This window comes from Antedon mediterranea, chromosome 7, assembly GCF_964355755.1.
Source record: "Antedon mediterranea chromosome 7, ecAntMedi1.1, whole genome shotgun sequence".
NCBI classification, from domain to species: Eukaryota; Metazoa; Echinodermata; class Crinoidea; order Comatulida; family Antedonidae; genus Antedon; species Antedon mediterranea.
This window is the reverse complement of record NC_092676.1, coordinates 1,070,279-1,091,523: the sequence shown is the minus strand read 5'-3', so window position 1 is coordinate 1,091,523 and position 21,245 is coordinate 1,070,279. Positions and strand designations below refer to the sequence as shown.

The 21,245-nt window shown below is 32.5% G+C and overlaps 1 protein-coding gene across 1 annotated transcript; it reads left to right on the top strand.

Moving 5' to 3' along the window:
- The first annotated feature begins 303 nt into the window (after positions 1–303).
- Positions 304–21,033, top strand: LOC140054763 (protein C-mannosyl-transferase DPY19L3-like). Its single transcript, XM_072099848.1, has 17 exons — positions 304–408; positions 779–1,163; positions 5,164–5,254; positions 8,979–9,106; positions 9,749–9,894; positions 10,148–10,271; positions 10,750–10,884; positions 11,240–11,371; positions 11,737–11,841; positions 12,152–12,225; positions 12,528–12,686; positions 13,319–13,547; positions 14,280–14,336; positions 18,122–18,204; positions 18,655–18,787; positions 19,261–19,419; positions 19,882–21,033. The coding sequence occupies exons 2-17, from the start codon at positions 798–800 to the stop codon at positions 20,065–20,067; spliced, it is 2,307 nt and encodes a 768-aa protein (XP_071955949.1). The 5' UTR covers positions 304–408; positions 779–797; the 3' UTR covers positions 20,068–21,033.
- The last annotated feature ends 212 nt before the right edge of the window (positions 21,034–21,245 follow it).

Below are 21,245 nucleotides of genomic sequence, written 5' to 3'. Positions count from 1 at the left end.
TTATAATATAGTAGCTGAAGTATTACCTTACGGTACCTGAAATATCGAAATGAGTAACAATTTGATTATACTGTTAATTCTACATTCAAACACTGCAGATGTCTATGTTTTTCAAAAGTTTCCTTTGTACAAAATGGTAAGATTCAATGTGGTTACATTTGTTTTTGCTACATTGCCATTCCATACCTGATGGGAAATTAATACTTTAAACGTTTTGTCGTGGGTTGCACTCCATACGAGGTTCCATGTGTTTTTTTCCTTTTTTTTTGACGTTCGTCGTGTCGTCGGTGGCGGCGCGGAGGAGGAGGATCGGAGACGGAGAGAGAAAATACTGCCTGGCGACGTGAGTCTAGTTGGGCATGAAAGAAGTGAGGCCTACCCTACTAGGCCTAGGGTAAAATACAATAGGTAAATGTGAATCACTAGATACTCATCAATAGGTCCTACCTACAGTAGCTATTATTTCGACTAGGCCTAGGCTAGTAGTAGTGTAGGCTAGGTGTAGGGTCCTCCTAAAAGTAAATAACCTTCTATAAGCCAAGCTAGCCTAGGCCTAGTAGTAGTAGGCCTAGCCTAGCTAGGCCTTAGACTTAGTAGGCTAGTAGTAGGCCTAGGCTAGCCACGCTGTAATTACTAATATTAATAATGACACACCCCTAAAACCTTAACCTCAATAACATATGCTTTTAAATTCTTTCTTTTTGATAAAAAAAAAAATCTTTCAAAATCTTTTTATAACTAACAACATTTGCATTTAAAAAAATTATTTTTATTTCAGTAATATTTAATAAATCTTGATGATGTCTGAGAGAATACGAAAAAGGAGAAGTGAACGCTTACATCCAAGATCATCTCCAGAAAAAGACAATGATTTGAGAGGTCTCCACAATGCCACAAATTGCACTTCCACAGAGGAAGACACAGAAGATAATGAGGTGCCAATTCAAGAGGAAGAGGAGGGGGATTCTGAGGAGGATTCTGAGGAGGATTCTGAGGAGGATGAAGTGTCAGAAGACGAGGAGGCAACAGGAGAGAATTTAAGTTGGTTTCTCAAGTCTCTGAGTTTAGTTGTTGGTACTGCATTAGCTATCATTATGGGATATCACTACAGTCTCTATATTTGGACATTACATGAAAACAGACTTTGGTTTTCTAAAATATTGGTGAGTAAACATTTTTTATAAAATCTGTTTTAATTGTTTTTTTAACTGTCATCATAACATGAAGCTTTAAATTGTGTTGTATTCTATTTAAAGAATGACTTTGTGTTATACTGTACATTTCAACACCCCTCCTTCATAAATAGAATGTTCCAGTACTATACGAATTGCCTGCAAAATCAACAGACACACCAGCTCTGAAAGTCAACGAGGAAGGGACTATTTTGTTTTCTCTACACTGGATTTATTCTTGATTTTTGTTTGGTTTTGTAGGTTTCTCTTTTTCAGGTTTGATTGTATAGGTTTTTGCATTATTGTTATTGAGGAAAGTGAATATTTATAAATAACATTTATTGTATTTTTAGTGAGCAGAAGAAATCATTTGGGATAATGCTAATTGGGTAATAGATAGGGTTAGTTGATTTCAAATTGTATGTTAAACATTGTATTTAAAAAAATAAATAAATATAGTATATTAATTTTATATTGTGTTACTTTATGTAATATTCACAATTTTTATTGAGGTATTGATAATTTTGTTTGTAGAACTATAATTAACATAAATTAACATAAATTAACATAAATTAACATAAATTCATTTTCATTATAATATTAAATCTACCTGTAAACTTAAACTTTTAAGGCAGTTTGCCTCGTTCACATGCCTTACGATTTTAACCTGTAAACTTACCTGTAAATACAATGTTTGAATTATGTTTGTATGTTAATTAGTCTATCTATCCTGGCATTATTTTAATAATTGTGTGACCAGTTTGTTTCAACTGTCGGATTAAACGCTTTCTTTGAAGAATTTATCTTTTGAAAAAGTACAATTAATTGTCAACTGTAGGTCATGTTACTGCAGTAAAAAGTACAATAAATTGTCAACTGCAAATCATGTTACTGCAGTAATTTATAAAAAATTGACAATTACTATAGGTGTGAATGAAGGAAGCAGTCAAAATGAGGTGACTGAGTTTGTTGAACCGTTTTGTTAGACCAGCAAGTTAAAACAGTATCTCCTATATGTTTTCTTATCCATGTTAAAATACACTATTAAAAGAAGGCTTCAGTTTAATCAAATAATACAGACTTCCCATGTTACGCATGCGTTTTTCTATATACAAGTACAGAGAATCAGGTAAATTTACTCCATACTATAGATTTTCTTACATCAATTTCTAGTATTAGTTCAATTTAGCAAAGTTTATTTTCAAACAATTAATGGCTTTCTACATGTACTACACTGACTGATGTTTTATATTGTGCATGTTAATCATGTATCAGTTCTTTTAAGTTTGAAGTATTATGACTTATCTGGTGAGTTTTTCTCATCATTTCTTGAGTTACTAAAAGTTTAACGTACCTTTTTAATCTTTCCTGAAAGGAAGTCAGTAAAGTGCATCATTTATGCGGACCATCAAGATCAATCAGTAGTGTAGATAATGATAAAAACCACAGTAGGTACGGTCCAGCAGGCTACAACTGCCAGTTGGCGGAACTCTGTGACAGTTAAGTAGTTAAAAGTAATTTACCAAAATTTGTTAGGTAGTAATAAATTGGAGAAGGATTAAAACAGATTTCCTTGCAAGCTTAGGTAGGACTAGATTTGTGTAGGTATTGTTTTGTTTTACGTAGATGCACTCATGCATTTTGATTGTTGTTTAAAACTGGGAGATTCCAGCTCAAGATATAACACGCCATTTGTGCCAAAATGTATATCTTTTTACGAATAATATTAAGCCAAATCGTCATTTAGAATATAGGCTACTGTAGGTGGGACATAAGTTATAAAATTTGTGCCTTCATTTTTAGGATTCAACGACGTCATCACCTCAAGAATCTGCTGGTACTAAAGGCCAACTCAGACAGCATCGTATGACGAGACCAGAAGAAACGTCTTGACTCATCTTTGCTGTCTGAGTTGACCTTAACTGTACAGTAGCCATTCTGCAATAATAAGACATGCCCCTAAAACCATAACCTCAATAACATATGCTTTTAAATTCTCAGTGAAACTTAGCAACAGCTTAGAAAGTAATCTTGATAATGCTTCATTGCCTTTCTAATATTCTTTACCCATAAATCATAAACTGTTCAATTTATGAATGTTTTTCAGACATGTCAGTTTTTGTTTTAGAATATTGGTCTTTGATATTTTTATTTTTGCACGTTTCTGTTCGAAACTTTAATAGTAATTGATACCTTAATTTGCATGCATTTAGCGTTATGAGTATTATTGCTTGTGTAGAAGAGGTAGAAAAGTTCTTTTTCCTGTAGGAATCATGGAGGAGATCTATTTTTTCTTATTAAATAAATGAAATGAGCTTTAAAGGTTTATTGTCCCCCTGAAATTAAAATTATTTTTGTTTAATATTTGATTTTATTAATCTTCATTTTTCATGTTTTTGGGGGACAATACAACTTTAAGTCTAATACATTCTCATTGATTGGTTGACAGAATGTTGGTAATACCTGTCCTCACAGACAATTGATGTCATCTTGTAATATGATGACTTGATAGTTGGATTGATTTTCAATTAGTGGTAATTGGCCAATTATATCAACCTCAGCTGGCATACTGTAGTACCATGTGCTACTAGCTCTCTAGTATCTGGATATTGTTACAATAAATTACAAAAATAATGGGATTCACTTTCAACAGATTGCCATTGTTTATTCATTATAGTTTATGATATCCATACTGAAATATTAATGTTATAAGATTGTATTAAGATCTTAATTATTAACATGTTTTTTAAATTTATTTACTTTCCGACAAAGTGGGACGAACCCACACAAGACAAAAAAGTTGGTCTCATCTCTGAACAAAAAAAAAAAGTATATTTATTTATGCTATACTTTTAAAAGGTGAAAAAACACCAAATACTGTCGGTTAAATAAAATTGCAACATTAACAACAATATTTATGCCTTAAATAATTTATCAATTATTGAAAAGAATTGATTGATTTATCTATATATCACTGAGACTTTTCACTTTGCAAAATACTGTATTTCCCATCAATTTTTGTTAGATAGGCAAACGTTTGAATACAGCCCTTATATCCTGTCCCCTCATTTTGACTGTATAGGTACAGTAAATATAATTTTCACTCAACTATAATTTCACTTCAGTGCCTAGTTTAGTGATATACAATATTTATAAAGACTTTTATGGTCATCATAAAGTTAGAATATAGTGAATGAATAGTAACGACTAAGTAACAACCTTTTGTGAAGATCTATAGCTATTGTACCATAACGTTTCTGTATTCATTAAAAGTTTATTAGCTTGGAGCGATGTCCAGGTTTATTTACAAAAGAAATCATTCCTTTCCTTTTAGAATTCTGTAAATATGTTAGTATTCTGTAAATATGTTAGTATTCTGTAAATATGTTAGTATTCTGTAAATATGTTAGTATTCTGTAAATATGTTAGTATTCTGTAAATATGTTAGTATCAAATTGTGTTTTAAAGAATGTATATAAACTGAAACCATGTCAAAATCACGGAAGAGAATACAACACAAAGAAGAACATTCATCAAGAGTAAACGGCAGGAATGGAAAAACTCCCGTTGTAAATAATGGAATATTCCAGCAATCGGAGATCAGGCAATTAGGAAAATCACAGTGGATGAATTTTGTTTATTTTTTGATTGGTGTTATAATCAGCATTTATATTGGGTATCATTTTGCAAATTTTCTGCACACCTTACATGAGAACAGGCTTTGGTTTTCAAATATTAAGGTGAGAATAACAAGAAAATCTGTAGTTATAATTCATTGATATTAACTATATTGATTGATATTGATTGATATTGGCTGACATTGACTGATATTGATTGATATGATTGACCGTAAAAATAATATGCAATATGTTTTTCGCCCCACAAAAAATAAACTGTTATATCCACTACAGTGTAATACAGTAACTCCATAATTACTTAATTCGAGGGATAAAAAATACTAACATATTTATTGATTATTTGTATCTTACAGGAAGTTGAACGAGAGATATCATTTCGCACAGAAGCTGGTCTTTACTATTCCTACTACAAACAGATGATACTTAGTCCATCAATATCACAAGGTACAGTAGTACATATTATTGTGGATTTAATGATCATTTTAAACTTTCATGCCAGCTGGTGTCACACAGATTGGCAGAGATGTAGTGGCCAATGAGTGGTTAAACTTGTTTGTATTTGTTTCTTCTTTGTGTTTTTAATTACATGTAGTTTTAATTAAATACTTGAATGTACTTTATACCTACATACAGTAATTGTCATAAAGACTATTGTATTAAGATAACCAAACCTTTCATAATTTATCACCAAATTAACGGTGTGACCTACTTTGTCCGGCTGCATTTAGTAATAACCTCTGTGACACTATCAAACTATTTCGAAAAAAAAAGTGTGATGTGCCCAAATATGGTAGTGATACACCCAATATGAAGATCTTGCTTTGTTGTTGGTCTCAGGTCTTATGATTTGATAAATGATAATAACACCGAGAGTTGGCGTACCATAAACATCTTAAATAGTATCAAGTATCAAGTATCAAGTATAATCTTTATTCGTTCCCACAAGGAGAAAATTTACATTGCTCGTCTTCAAATACATCATAATTACAATATATAAAATAACATGACAATACAACAATACCAATATTAAAAACTCACAACAAGAACATATTATTACATATTATTTCATGGTGCTCATCTGGATGAATGTCGCTGATGTCTCCTGATACCTGTGGGCAGAAAGGAGAAAAGATATCGGTTTGTGTCAGCAGCCGCGGATCGCAATCTTCCACTACGAGCACTCCTGAGACTGCCTAAATCGGAATTCACAGGATGACTTTCATCCCTCAACACCATCCCAAAAAGCCTGTCCAGGTTCTCGCAATAAACTTAATCCACCGACTGCTGACACAAACCAGACATCCTCTCAACCCTTCTTACCACACAATCAATTCTACCCTTATCTCCCTCTGTAACATTTCCACCCCACCCTGCAATACAATATTTCCAAACCCCAACAATAATAGACTGATAGAATGTAATCAAAATATTATTATTTACACTGAACTTGTTTAGTTGTCTTAAACAGTACATTCTAGTATTTACTTTCTTCATAACGAGATCCAAGTGGTTACTCCACGTCAATTTATTGTTAAATACAACCCCCAGATATTTATATGTTTCCACCCTCTGAATTTGTCTACCCATTATATCAACTAGATCACATTTATTCGTTTTCTTTCTAAAATCTGTAATCATTTCCTTTGTTTTTTCAACATTCAATTCTAAAAAGTTATCATTACTATATTTTACAAAATTATTAATCTCATTTAAATATGAAGTGCAATCGTCCTTCTGAATCAAGCCAATCATCGCCGTATCGTCAGCAAATCGTACAACTGGGCAAGAATCATATTTAGATCTATAATCACTTGTATACAAGGTAAACAAAAAAGGGGCTAATACAGTGCCTTGTGGCGCACCTGTATTGGAAACACTAACATCAGAACATACTGTTGGGCTAAGCTTCACATACTGCTTTCTGTTTGTTAGAAAATTCAGAATAAAAAGAATCAAATTAAGGGGAATGGCCATCTTACACAGCTTATCTACTAGTAAATGGGGTTGAATGGTGTTAAACGCAGAGGAGAAGTCGTAATACATAACACGGGCTGAATTTCCAACCTTTGTTTTATCTAAATGACGATACAGCCTTTCAAGTTTAACGACAATCGCATCTTCTGTGCTTCGAGCACTTCTGTATGCAAATTGCATGGGATCAGTATGCGTAGTGACTATTGGTTTTAAGCATTTTAAAACAATTTTCTCACATATTTTACTATACAACTGATGTTAAGGCAACTGGCCTGAGATCATTCATATACTTAATAACACGGCTTTTTGGAATAGGAACAATAGATGATTGTTTCCATGTTTCTGGAAGTGAACTAGTTGTGAAACACAAATTAAAAATAATTGAGAAAATATACGATAACTGCATTGCACATGATTTTAAAATATTTTGTTTAAGTTTATCGGGCCCGGGAGCTTTCTTAGCATTCAAATTTCTAAAATACTTATATACTTCAGCCTCATTTGTATCAATTTTTATGTCATTTATATTTGATTCAAGCTGACACTTCCGTTCCTTAATTTCTTTTGAAAAATCATATTTGTTAAAACGATTGAAAAATATATTTAATTCATTTGCATATTCTTTGTCAATTTTTGGTAGCGATACAGATTTTTGTTTATTATTTATATGTCCACTCATTAACCTCATTCCTTGCCACACCTCTTTCATGTTATTTTCCGTGAACTTCTTTTCAACTTTATTTTTAAACTTGTATTTTTCTTTACGTATTGCACATTTTAATTCTTTTTGGACCTCTTTTAATTTCGCTTTATTACCTTCAGCAAATGCTTTCTGTTTCCGGTTAATAATAATTTTCACATCTTTGGTTATCCACGGTTTATTATTCGCAAACACTTTAACCTTTTTAGTTGGGATAAGCATATCACTACAAAAGTTTATATATTCAGACACTGTGTCCGTAAGTTCATTCAGATCATTAGCGTTATTAATAAACATCTCCCAGTCCGTATCATCAAATGCATCTTGTAGGCGTTCCGTTGCTTCCGTTGTCCATTTCTTTACTTTAATAGTCCTTGGCTTCTCTCGTTTAACTAATGGAATGTATTTCGGGTTTAGTACGATTAAAAAATGATCTCCCAAGCACGGCCACTGGGTTGAAACATATGCGTTTTTCACGTTTGTGTAGCAAAGGTCTAATATACTTGTTTCTCGCGTAGGACATGTAACGTGTTGGTAGTAGTACTCGCTTGTCTTCTTCAATGATCCGCGATTAAAATCTCCGTTTATGACAACGAATGCATCGGGCGAGGTAGCTTCTATGTCGTACAGTACTTCTGCAATCTCTGTCGATGCATTATTAACCAGATTTGTTTTGGGAATATATACAGTAACAATGACAACGTGTGAAAATTCCCTGGGTATATAATAGGCGCGTACGCTTACAACAAGAATTTCACAATTTGGTGAGCATCTGTGCTTCTTCACGACTGCGTTATTTTGATGACAATATCTTTCGTTGACGTAAATACAGATACCACCACCCCTTTTCTTTCCTGATTCACATGTTCTGTCTCCCCTAAGTAATTTAAAACCATTTATTTCGATATGAGAATCATCATGCCTATCCTGCAACCATGTTTCAGTGAATGACATTATACTGGCATCACGGAATTCACGAAAGTATTTCGTGTTCGCTCTAAGTTCGTCCATTTTATTTGATATCGACTGAACATTTCCCATAATAATTGTAGGAATGTATGGTCTTGCTTTGCGAGCACGTAAACGTTTCCTAATGCCTCCTGCCTTACCCCGTTTTCTCCGTCTCGCTTCCTTTGGTATGTCCATGGTGGGTCTAGACAGCGGTTGTCCGCGCACCTTTTGTCCAATGGAATGCAATTCGTTCGATGAATAGCATATCCTAGAGCCTGGGCCAGATCCATAGTATAATGCAGTCATTCATCAATAAAAACCACTAAAATATCACCAACTTATCTTGAAATAATATTCACAGTCACTAGGACAATATTACTAATATAAAAAAACTATCATAGACATCATAAACGTTTAGAAATATACAAAAATACACAAAAATTGCGAGCAGCGTCGACCACACGTGCAGCGACATATATCTTATATCTTAGTAGTATGAAATGCCAATAAATATTAAAAATCTTGCTTTGTTGTTGGTCACAGGTCTTCATGATTTAATAAATGATAATAACACCGAGAGTTGGCGTACCATAAACATCTTAAAGAGGTTCAATGTTTACCAAGAAGTTTACCTTGCTACACTATATAAAGTAATATCACTTTGTCTTCAGGTATGGTTTGAATTATTTTCAATATGTTTATTTACTTTATTATTCAATAAAAATGTACAAAAGTAGCACTTTTGAATATATTTAACATTTTGTACCATTTCCATACAAAAACAGAATCAACTTTTCTGTAGGTCGCACTTTTGAAGTAGAAAAAAAAAACAAAGCCAAATACATGGCTGCAGTCGCTGGTCAAATTTAGTGTGAGTTAGTGACCGACCAACCAACTGACATAGTGAGCTGTAGAGTCGCGTTGCACGTGACTAAAAATAAGACATACGCAAAATATTTTTTTTCTGTTTTTAAAGCAAGTTTTAATAAATCTGACCTTGTTGTTTTCATTCATGCTATATGTTTATTTCCCATTATTACACTGATAAACTCTATACATGCAGTATTGCTACAACAAATACAGTAGGTTTATTAATGCAAATATTACTGTTAATGATAATCAATCAACAACACCACTATACATATATTACTGTCAGTTGGGCTGTATTTCTACTGTCAAAATAGCAATAAGTTTATTTAATACAGTAGGATATTTGTAAATAAAATAACTATTAAATACAAATTGTAAATTGGATGCTATGTATCACATTTAAATAAACATTCTAAACGAGAATCAAAATGTCTTTATTACAGAGTGTCATTGAACCTGTGTACTTGTACATTAACTCAGTATTTGCACTGCACGGTGTCTATATCATATCTTTATATGTAATGGCTTGGCTACTGTCTGGGTCATGGTTCACTGCTGTTCTTGCTTCTGCTTTTTATATTTTTAATAAGTAAGTTCTTTAATAATTTAGCACTACTGTCCTTTGCTTCTTCAATCATGAATAAATTATTAACTTAATTAATTTTGCAGTTTACAGTATAAATATTAAAAGCAATTTTGCCATCACTTAAATTTTGTATTTTCAACCTAGCAAAATGTTCTATATCAAAATAACAAGTCAAAATAAGTTGACCTCACCGTTCACCACTGCTAGAGTAATCTGTTGTATAATAAAATAAAGATTAAATAATTTTTTCTTTCAGAGATGACACCACCAGAGTGGAGTACACTATTCCATTGAGGGAGAGTTTTGCGTTACCGTTCATATTCCTTCAAATCACATTGATAACATACTACCTTCGACCGACCATTTCCAGGAACTCCCAGGTACGGTATTGCAAGTGTATGATTTTATGCTTGATTACATATCAAATGCTTAATGACATTTCCAGGGTAATCAACAGTTAGTTTGCTTTTTGAACGCCATTTTCACACGTAGTGTTCCTGAAGCAAATTGTGTTTGACACATTAAAATGAAACAAACACAATACACAGCGTGACAATATCAACAGATGTAATATGTACTTATTCATTCTTGTAATGTTAAGTATAATAATCTATGTTTGAATGAACAGTTGCAAATTTAAATCAAAATAAAAAGTATAAATAATAATAATAATAATATTGTTGATGATGTCATTAATAATTATAAAACGGTGACTGTTGGTATTTTGGACAATCCTGTAAACTATGTTTTTCTTGTTTTTCAATAAAGTTATTAGCTTAAAAATTAATGTTGTGATTTAGTTTGTGAACTATTTTCCAAATGTAATAATTAAACAATGAATGCTTGTTTTATTTTTAGATTGTTACATTACTTGGCATCTCTTTGTGTTCATTCCTATTTGTGCTAAGTTGGCAGTTTGCTCAGTTTGTGTTCCTCTTGCAAGCTATGGCTTTGTATGGCACTGTCACGCTGGGTTTAGCCCCGTTGTCTAAGGTAAACTATCTTATAATTATGAAATTTAATTTATATTTGTTATTTTCAAGAGAGTGATTGTGATCCAAAAGGTTTGAGACAATGGCGTTTTCACCCGTTTTTCAACCGTTTCAAATCGAACTATTTCTGATCAAAGGGTGGTCCTAGTATCAATGTGTACTGTATTTCAATTTGTTAATATTCTAGAACTAATTGAATACAACTTGTTTGTTTTTAATTGAATTTGTGTATTCATAGTTTATAACGCAAGAGACTAAGTGCAAGAAAGGATTTTAAGGAGAATTATAGAAGTGAGGGAGAAAGAAGTTCAAAATGCATGTCTCTTTATTTAAATAATTATTTTGTTTTTTGTCAGATCCGGTACATACTAGGTATTCAAGGTGTCTCCATTATTCTTGTGTGCATTCTACAATTTTGTAATGAGATGCTTCTTGGAGCCTTAGTGCTCAGTTTCATTCCAGCTGCTTTTATTGTTCTACATTTACAAGTAAGTCCTATCCTAAATCCTATTATACAATTTAACGTATTATTCACCCGACTTTTCGTTCCACGATCTTATCGGAAAGCTGGTGACAATCCTTTTTCAGTCACCTCTCCGTGGATCTGGAACGCGCTTCCTGTCGATTTGAGAGGAGCGAATTCGGCACCTCTATTTAAATGTCAACTTAAAACTTTTAAATTACTAGTATTGTTAGGCGCTCTGTTCTTTGTAGGGCACCATATAAAAACTTTCATTGAATAGAATTCAAATATAAACTCCTACTACTACTAAAAAGATATATTCATGTGAATTTTTGTTATTGAAAAAAAAGATCATCTCAAAAGATGCATAATATATTTTTATCTTCCTAGAAACGCAGTCATACCTCTACTAATATTGGTGTAAATATTATGAAGGTTCTTGGTTACGGTGTTCTAGTGATGTTGTTGACGTTCTGTTTTAATGTCATTGTAAAGGTAATCTTATTTTTTTTTCTGTTTACTGTAAATACTACAATAGTTTTTTATATATAAATACTGCTTCACAAGTTTTTAATTGCATTTAAAAACTCTTTTAGTTTTAGTTTAACTTTTCTTGGCATTCCTAGTAATCAAGGCTTGTTTTTTTAAGCGCCTTGTGCACTTTGTGGATATGTGCACTTTATAAATCTTATTATCTTCTTCTGTTTTTCAATGTTGTATTTGTTTTAACACTTCATTTCTGAAGAGATACACTCAAGCAATGTTTGTTAATTCATTACATCATATGTTTTATTTTTCTTTATAGTACTTAATCAATTTAGATGATGATCAACATATTTTCAAATTTCTATTGGCAAAATTTCAACTTTCAAGTGCAAGGTATTGTTCACTATATTATTTATTTGTCTCTTTCATTCTGATAATAATATATTTATTTCATCTGTATTGTGCAAATTCCATAAAATATATGTTCAAAGATGCACTAATCATATATGTAGCACAAAACACTAAAATAACATTTTTGTCTAATAATTATCATTTTTAAAGTTTTGTTTACCTCCGGATGAAAATGTATTTCATTATTATTTGGAATTAAAATGAAATTGTTGTTCTTAAATAATTAATAAGATATAGTACATAATTACTTGAAATAAAGATTGATTTTGAAATTTATATTTTAGAGATTTTGATGCCTTGGTGTACAAATGTAACGGTGCCTTCCAGTTTTTAACCTATGACTTCTTTCAGAGGACTTCAAGTCGTCTTCTCTTCCCTATTTACCTTGTTACCATAGTAACACTGTTAATATGCGTGCTAATATCAGTCATCCAAAAATGGAGGTAAGGTTGTAGAATCAGTGGCATTGTTGCTGGGTGGTTAACCTTTAATTCCAAGGTTGTGAGTTCAAATCCTGATCCAGTTACAGTGTTACAGTGAAGATTGCCCCAAACTAAACAACACTACTGTGTATTGTTTAGAAAGTTCGTACTCATTGTAATTTACAAGGGCTTGCTGGAAGAACAGTAGGCCTAATTATTAGATAAAATTAAAACATTGCACTTGTGTTTTTCCAGGATTGTGGGTTAAAATTCTGGTAAATACCACTTTTCCACTAAATAAAGCATCTGTATTGTTAAAACGTTTGTTCTCTGCTTGTAATTGTCATGGGCCCTGTGAGAGAACATCTGATTCACACATACAAACATCTTGTAACAATTTGTAAGGTTATTTTACGTGTGAATGGGATATAGTAAGTTTTGTTTACGTTACAGCCATCACACCATGATAAACTAGCGTGTGAAAGAGTTGTAACACAGATTTTTCAAAGATATATCCATTTTAATTTGTTAGATTTGATTGCATTTTCTGTACAACCTGTGAATTGGGTATAAAATAAAGGATTAAATAAAATAATAAACTATTATTTTGTGGTATATATATTTTGATAACAATTCTTACAATCATCTTACAGTTTAAAAGAGAAGACAGATGATGATTACAATGGTCATCTTCTGCAAGATCATCCAGAACTTGCGTACCATGCCATCCAGTCAGTGTTCTTTGGTGTCATGGCCCTGACTGTCCTCCGTATGAAGTATCTATGGACACCTCAAATGTGTGTATTGGCTGCATTTGGTGTTGGTAGTCCGCATGTTTGGAGGTTTATTTTCAAAATGTTTGGGATTACTTCAGAACAATATGTAAGTGAATTAATCATTCTATAATTTGATTTTATCAGTGGGCTGCATTTGAATTAAAGATTTATTTTAAATTTTATAAGTTTATAATAGTTTGTCTTTTTCAGTTTGTTTTCTGTACACAATGATTTCTTAGATTAAGCTTTTTTTTGCTATGGATATTTTATGTAATCATGGTATTCCATGAGTGAGTGGCCGAGTGGTTAAGACAGTGGAACCATAATTACGTAGCCATAACATCGGCAGGGGTTCGAGGCTCACTTACTCAATGGTTCTGGTGGTAGAGTCTTCTCGGATAAGGACTATAAATCGTAGGTCCAGTGTACACATCTAGCTCGTGTGCACTTTAAAGAACCTAGTACATCCTTTGAGATGAGTAGGGGGTTACCCCGGTGTATTAGTACATCACAGCCACTAATCACCAACTGGGCCCTCTGGGAGACCAGTCTTTGACTGAAGAGGTTACCCAGTATAAATATATATTTCAATCAATCAATAAAAAGATGAAGGAATTAAAGGCCACAGCCTAAAAATGGATACACTTTGATTTGAATAGAATGACACACAAAAATGGAACACTACAAAACAAACTAATTGAACCAAAGAAAGTTATAAATAAATATAAAGCTTATTTCCATTTGGGTCCTCAACAACAGATTAATGATTATTTAGATAGTTTAAACTCTTTTTATTTCCAGTATATAAATTGATAAATTACATTTTTTTCTTCTTTAGGTTAAGTTTATTCAGCACGTTGCTACACTGTGTGTCATTGTGGTGCTGACATACATGGTAAGTGTTATAGTAGAGAGGCCAAATACACAAAAGTCCTCTATAAAAAGTTTAGGAGGCATTTTTTGTTAATAGCAGGCAACCATGTTGAATGTGTCCTTTGTGGGGTGACAAAAACGATAGGGGTGGATGCCATCTTCAGTTTTGGGTTTTAAGGTCAGTTTATGTGGTCAAGAGGTCAAACAAGGTCAAAATATAGGATTTTTTTTTATTCACGGAAAATCATCTACATCATCAGATCTATCCAAAAAGGTATATCTGAAGATCAACTGATACTTCATATTATAGTAATTATGAGATAAACATTTAATTTTACACATAAAAACATAGGAAATTAAATATAAAAGTGTCATTTTCTCAAAATGTTGTTTTCACATATTTCTGTAAAGTACACACAGTTTTTTAATAGGCTTTTCCCAGTCTGTTGTAAATTTGTCTTTTTCATGTTGTCCACCAGTCATCGTTTTGATTTTTGTCGGAAAAAATAGGTCAAGTGTTATATGTATGAAACGCCATATGTGCCAAAAGATTGGTCTTTTACTATAATATTAATATTACCTATAATAATGTAATACAGTAATATTTAGAAATTTGTTTTTAGAAAAATTATTAATATTACCTATAATAATGTAATAATATTTAGAAATTTGTTTTTAGAAAAATTTAGAAAACAGAGACCCCCTATATGACCTAATGTCGAGATGGTTTTGTTTGGGTCAGAGACAAATGTAATTATTTAAACATTTTTTTCATTATTTCAATGATACAAGTTTTTATTGAAGTTTGTTGTTTCAAGAAATCTCGAAAGAAAAACCTGGGTATCGAGTCTTTGTTTTCAAAAACTCTAACTGTTGGACTTTATCAAGGTTGGAAGGAGTGGTAATTGGGGACTTCTTCTTGAGGCCTTCGCATCTATGCTATCATGGCTGACGGTGATAACAAATATAAAACTCCTTAAGTAATTAAGAAGTCCTTTATACACATGGATAAAGATGGTTTTAACGTTATTTACAAACATTACGTTACGTACTGTGTCCAGGTACCGTATGAAATCCATTTCTCCCAAAAAGTAAACGCACTTGAAGAGGACAACGTCATGCGACAAATCAAATTCCAGCTATCCATTCTTATTCATATGAAGATCGTTTAAAGTTTCTTGGCCTAACAACCCTGTATGACAGACGAATTCATGGTGACTTGATTGAAAATTTTCAAAAGATTTCGAGGATGTAGCCAAGGAAGACTTCAAATAAGATGCAATCTAAGCAGAAATACACGAGGACATCAGCTTAGACTTTTTAAACCTAAATTTCACAAAGGACTGATAGGAGATCCATTTTTTCACAATTAGTAATTATAATATATTTTAATAGTTTGCCAACCAAAGTCGTCATTTAAAAACCGATTGGATTCGTTGTAGAAATGAGGTTAAAAGGGTAAACAATTTTACCTATCTAAACTATCAGAACCAATATTCTAAACACTGAGTGGATGATTGATCAATTCAAAATAGAATCATTGGTATAACAAGAAACGCTGTAATTCATTGATAGGTTCTGCATGACATGGTCAGACTGATCACGAATCACACATAATACACAATATTCTTTCGAACTGACAGATGATAAGGAAGATCTTATATTTAAAGTAACAACTTATTGAAAGAAAAAAAAAACAGTAGAACTTAGAACTTCATGAGCCACTGAGAAAGCGTCGCTCTAAACCTTTGCGGATTTCTATAAGGCAACTGTTTCGATAAAGTATATAAAAACTGACAGAAAATCTGCTGATCAACCATTGGAGTATGATCATAGCCCAATTTTAATATCTTTAACCAAATATGACTTCACATATCTTGATGGATGGCGTTGAAATACCCACAGATCTTCCAGAAGAAAACTTACAGTAAAAACATGATGGCCATGCACTATAGGATGCAGTAAACATGGCTGTAAACATTTGGTGACTATGCAAGTATTTATGAAAGTTACCTAGATATTTCGTCATTTTGTTGTATTTGATCATTACATTGGAAAGGGTGGATAAAAGCAGTGACACGATTGAAAGAATAGTCCCAATGTACTAATCTGTACTTCCGTATGTGTTTTGGGCCACACTCATCGGTTTGGAGGAGAACAAATATCACACAGTTTTTAGATATTCTTTATGTCAACAACAAAGAGCTTGCAATTATACATGAAAGTTGATGTTAATAATGATATGCACTTTGTAACAGTAGCCTTCAAAAGTATGGACGATGTCTGGTATAGTGAACAATAAAGTGGTTGAAAACCTATTAAGAATAATCTAACCAGCTTCCATGCCATTACAGGTTGCAGCACGTCATTATTTGCTGGTTATGGGAAGAGGTCATACTGGAAATCATTTGTAACGCATCCACTCCTTGTAAATGGAATTGATTAAGATTAAGACTTTCCACGTACAGTGTACACAAAAGTTTAGTATTGCCAAATATATGGTACTATTGAGCAGACAACTGTATAATAACAGACTACTCTTTGGTGCTACCTCCATCTAGACTCAGTGACCATATACCATTAACACTAGTGATATATATATTTCCCTTAAATATTAAGTATTTCACTTCACTCAATAAATATTTAAGTACCTGTATTTCTACTTCGGGAAACACTTAAAATTAAAAAAACTCACCTATGGTGAATACAGATATCATAGAACCTAAACATACGAGCCAACTATCAGGCAGAGATCAGTATGTGGCCTAAATGAATCGGGTCGTTTGGAAGCCCCTAACCCAGTTGTCAGTTTGGAACTTGTTACATGTGTATGTAAACTAAAGAGCCAGATGAAGTTGTTACAGAAAGCATGCATATGTGGTTGTGATTCAATCGTTGCCGTTACCCAGATCATCATCATTACTCCATGCCCAGATGGCCAGTAGGCATTATATATCAGTGCTTGAAGAAATGCCCACCTCAGAGCGTTACCTCCTTCCATCCCAGAAAAATTTCGAATATTGGCATGTGCCCATGCCACCCATTACTCCCAACCCACAAATCCTGTGTGACCGTTTTTAATTGAAATTTAAGACATTCCAGTAGGCCTCCAATTTCGGTTATTTTGATACTCCAGGACTCATCCTCTCCATTCCTTGAACACCTTCCAGGAGTGACTCAAAAAGTTTAAAATCTTCCCAGTACAATTCTGGTCTCTTTTGACACCACACTATAACCATCAGCCCAAGGCTATCATGAAAATTATATTTATTTCAATTATTAATACCGATAATTAACAGGTCTGTGCTCTATTTGACCTTATGACCTTGAAAATGACCTTTAAACTTGTAAGTTGAAAAATTGATGAACTTCACCATCTGCAGCAATATGTCAATAATGATCCAATAATGGTTACATTTCTTTTAATTAGCTTATATGTTGTTGAAAACAGCTTAAACCTCTATTTTACCATATTTGACCTTATAACCTTGAAAATGACCTATGACCTGAAATTTGAGAGCGGCATCCACCCCTATCTTTTTTGTCATCCCATAAGGGATATATTCCACATGGTTGCCTGCTATTAACAGAAAATGCCCCCCATGATGAAAAAGCTCACATTGGCCGCCCTACTATTAAACAATAACAAGTTTTAGAGTGAACATGAAATGAAGGTATTTAATTACCTTTTTATGTGCTAAAGATGTTAAACATAGAAAACAATATGTTTAGATATTCTTGTTCAATAAATATGTACTTAATGTAAGACAATAAATATAAAATTTGTTGTGTTTTTTTTTTCAACAGTGTTTACCAGAAGTACAACACCAGTTATCTTTACTAAGAGAATTCTATGATCCAGACACAGTTGAATTAATGAATTGGATCAAGTAAGTATTCATTTATTCAAAAAAGATTTAACCGACCTAACTGATGTGTCATTATTTAAGTAATAACAAAGTTTACCATTAAAATCGCTTGTGATTTGGTATAAAGCACTGAAGTTAAAAGGGGGAAAAGGAGTAAAAATTATGCCAGCACCCAAACTGAAGTATGGGGATATGCCTTGCATTGACCAGGGTTTGAATTAAAGAACTGTGGTTAGCACCAGTTAAGCCTTTTGAGAACTTGACCTTCTTCTATTCTATAGAAACAGGCTGGCATTATGATAACCAAAGATAATTGACCACAGAATTGTTTTGGTTTATTATTTAAATTGACTGTGTCATAAGCTGTCTATTTCAAACTGAAGAGGTTTTCATTCACTGATGCAATGTGTTAATGGTTTGTATGTTGAAACAAAGTATCTTTGATCAAATATAAATAATATCTCTTTTTAGGAAGGAGACACCTGTTACCGCAGTATTCAGTGGCAGTATGCAGCTGCTAGCAGGGGTCAAGCTGTGTACGGGTAGAAAGCTGACAAATCATCCACATTATGAGGATAAGGCTTTGAGAGAGAAGACAAGACAAGTAAGTACAAATGTAATTAAGATAATGAAAAATGAAGTAATGTAGACTAAAGATTAACTTGTCAGTGTTCCATTCTGCCTGCAGCTGTCACAGGCTTCCTTCACACCCATTAAATTTAGAAAAATATAATGCAAAAGATTGAAGATTCGATTAAGTCAAGCATCACTTGTGCTTATTAGGTTTTACAGTCAACTCTCCTAATACCGTACTCTCTGAAAACCAGAAACTCTCCCAATACCACACTTCCAAACAGTCCCAAATTCATTTTTATCATTAAAAACATATTCCGAATACCAGACTTTCTGGAAAACCAGACATAGTTGGTGTCCGGTATTGAGAGAGTTGAATGTAGGTTCCAGGCACTCTGTTTGCACTGTCTTTTTTTATCTACAATATTTTCTGAAGCCTCAAATTTTTAATTACAGTATTAACTAGATATTTTTAAAGACTTATGTGTACATGTTAAATTGCAGCTGTATCAGTATTATGGAAGAAGAACTCCTAAAGAAGTGTTTGACATTCATCACAGCATTGGTACAGATTACATCATTCTGGAAGACAGCATCTGCTACGCCAGAGCTTCTGCTCAAGGGTGTCGTATGCCAGATATTATTGACATCACCAACGGCCATGTAGGTAGCATTTGTCTAAAATTTTTATATGAAATGACAAATCATTTGTGGCAATAATGCTGTTTGTTGGCAACTTATGCCTTCTCACTCCTGAGGACAATCAAAGTATATTAATTGAAACGTCGAGAAACTCAACAGTTCTTTTCAGAGCTTAACATACATGGTGTAGCGCAAACTTTGTATCAACAAATTACACCTATTAGCTATCTGTATTACAGCATTGCTGATGTATGTTCTATGCTTGCTCAATGTTGTATTCATTTCTGTGGAATTCTTTATAAATAATTTTTAATGATTAATAGAGTAATGAAGCGAGTTTGAATCCAACGCTTGTTGCATTGCTTGTATCCTTAGGCAAGACACTATATTGTACTTGCGATTGCCTCTCTCCACCCACTTTGTGCATTAAGAGCTATATAAGAACGAGTATTAATATTAATAACATCTCTTTATCTTTTGCAGTTGTATTCTGGTGCGGATCCCACTGAGGAACCAGATCTCAAGAGTGTGACTACTCCTAGGTTTTGTGACGCCATCCAACGAGCTTCAAAGGAATACACAAAGTATTTCAAAATGGTGTTCAAAAATAAAACATTCAGATTGTATAAATTAAATAAAGATCAAAATAACAGAAAAAAACAAATCTAAAAAGAAGTGAAAATCTTTCTGTCTTCTGAGTTCATACGGGTGACCCATGAAAGCTTTCAAGATTTGTATTTATAAGGAATATTTTAGTGTTTACAGTTTTATATGTTTCCCAAAAAGAATTGTTGAAATAAATTTTTACCACAAGACAAAGATAAAACTTACTTGTGAAGAAATGGCGGACCAATTTATGTATACATTCAGAGTTTTTCTTTTTCACAACGAAAATTATTGGAAAATTAATTAAGTACACTAACACTAAAAAGTAAACTGATTACTTACTTATAAGTAGAATTAATTAAAGTAAGAAAATCATCATATAGACTTATTATTATTATCTAATTATAGAATTATTTAGTGTTGTTAAAATAATTGAAATTTTATCTTATTGGCAAATAATTTTAAAGAAAAGTATTCAAGTACACAATTTGTTTTGCAACATTTGCAAACCTTGCCTTGCTATGTTAGTATCCTGCCTTGTTTGTGTGAAATATATTAAACACAACTTTAACATAACTTTTATATGATAAAACAATCTGCTATTGAATTGTTAATTTGCATTTTGTACCTACAGATATTGTAGAAAGATATTTATTTGTATATCCATTTTATTATGTTAAGTGTATGCCTGTAAATGTTGAGTTGATCAGTTTTATTTTTTTTTGTGTGCTGAATTTGTTTAAAAGTTTTAATCTCCATCCATACTTAGATTACTAAGATTTAGCTTGTAAGTAATTTACTTTGAAAACTTCTACTTAATTTGTAATTATTATATATTTGTGAAGAAACAAACTCAACCAAGTATAATCGCAAAAATAGCAATATAGCATGAAACATAATTAAATTTATTGTACACTTTGATTATTTTAATGCTTTTATATACATGGTTTTGTATTTGCTTTAAATGTTATGTTATACTGTGTTGTTCTATGGAGTTATTAAATTGTGCAATCCCCAATTAATTTGTGATATTTTTTTGTCTGTACCTGTATCGTGTTTGATAAACACATTCACTTATTTACAGTCTCAACAATTGATAGACAAAAAAGCCCTCTATGTGTGTATATAAATTATGAAAAAAAATTTAAGGTAAAAGAATAAAAGATATGATTTACTATTGTGTGGTATCTTGCATTCATCACTCCATCAATATGATGTTGCTTATTATGCAAAAGAGCTCT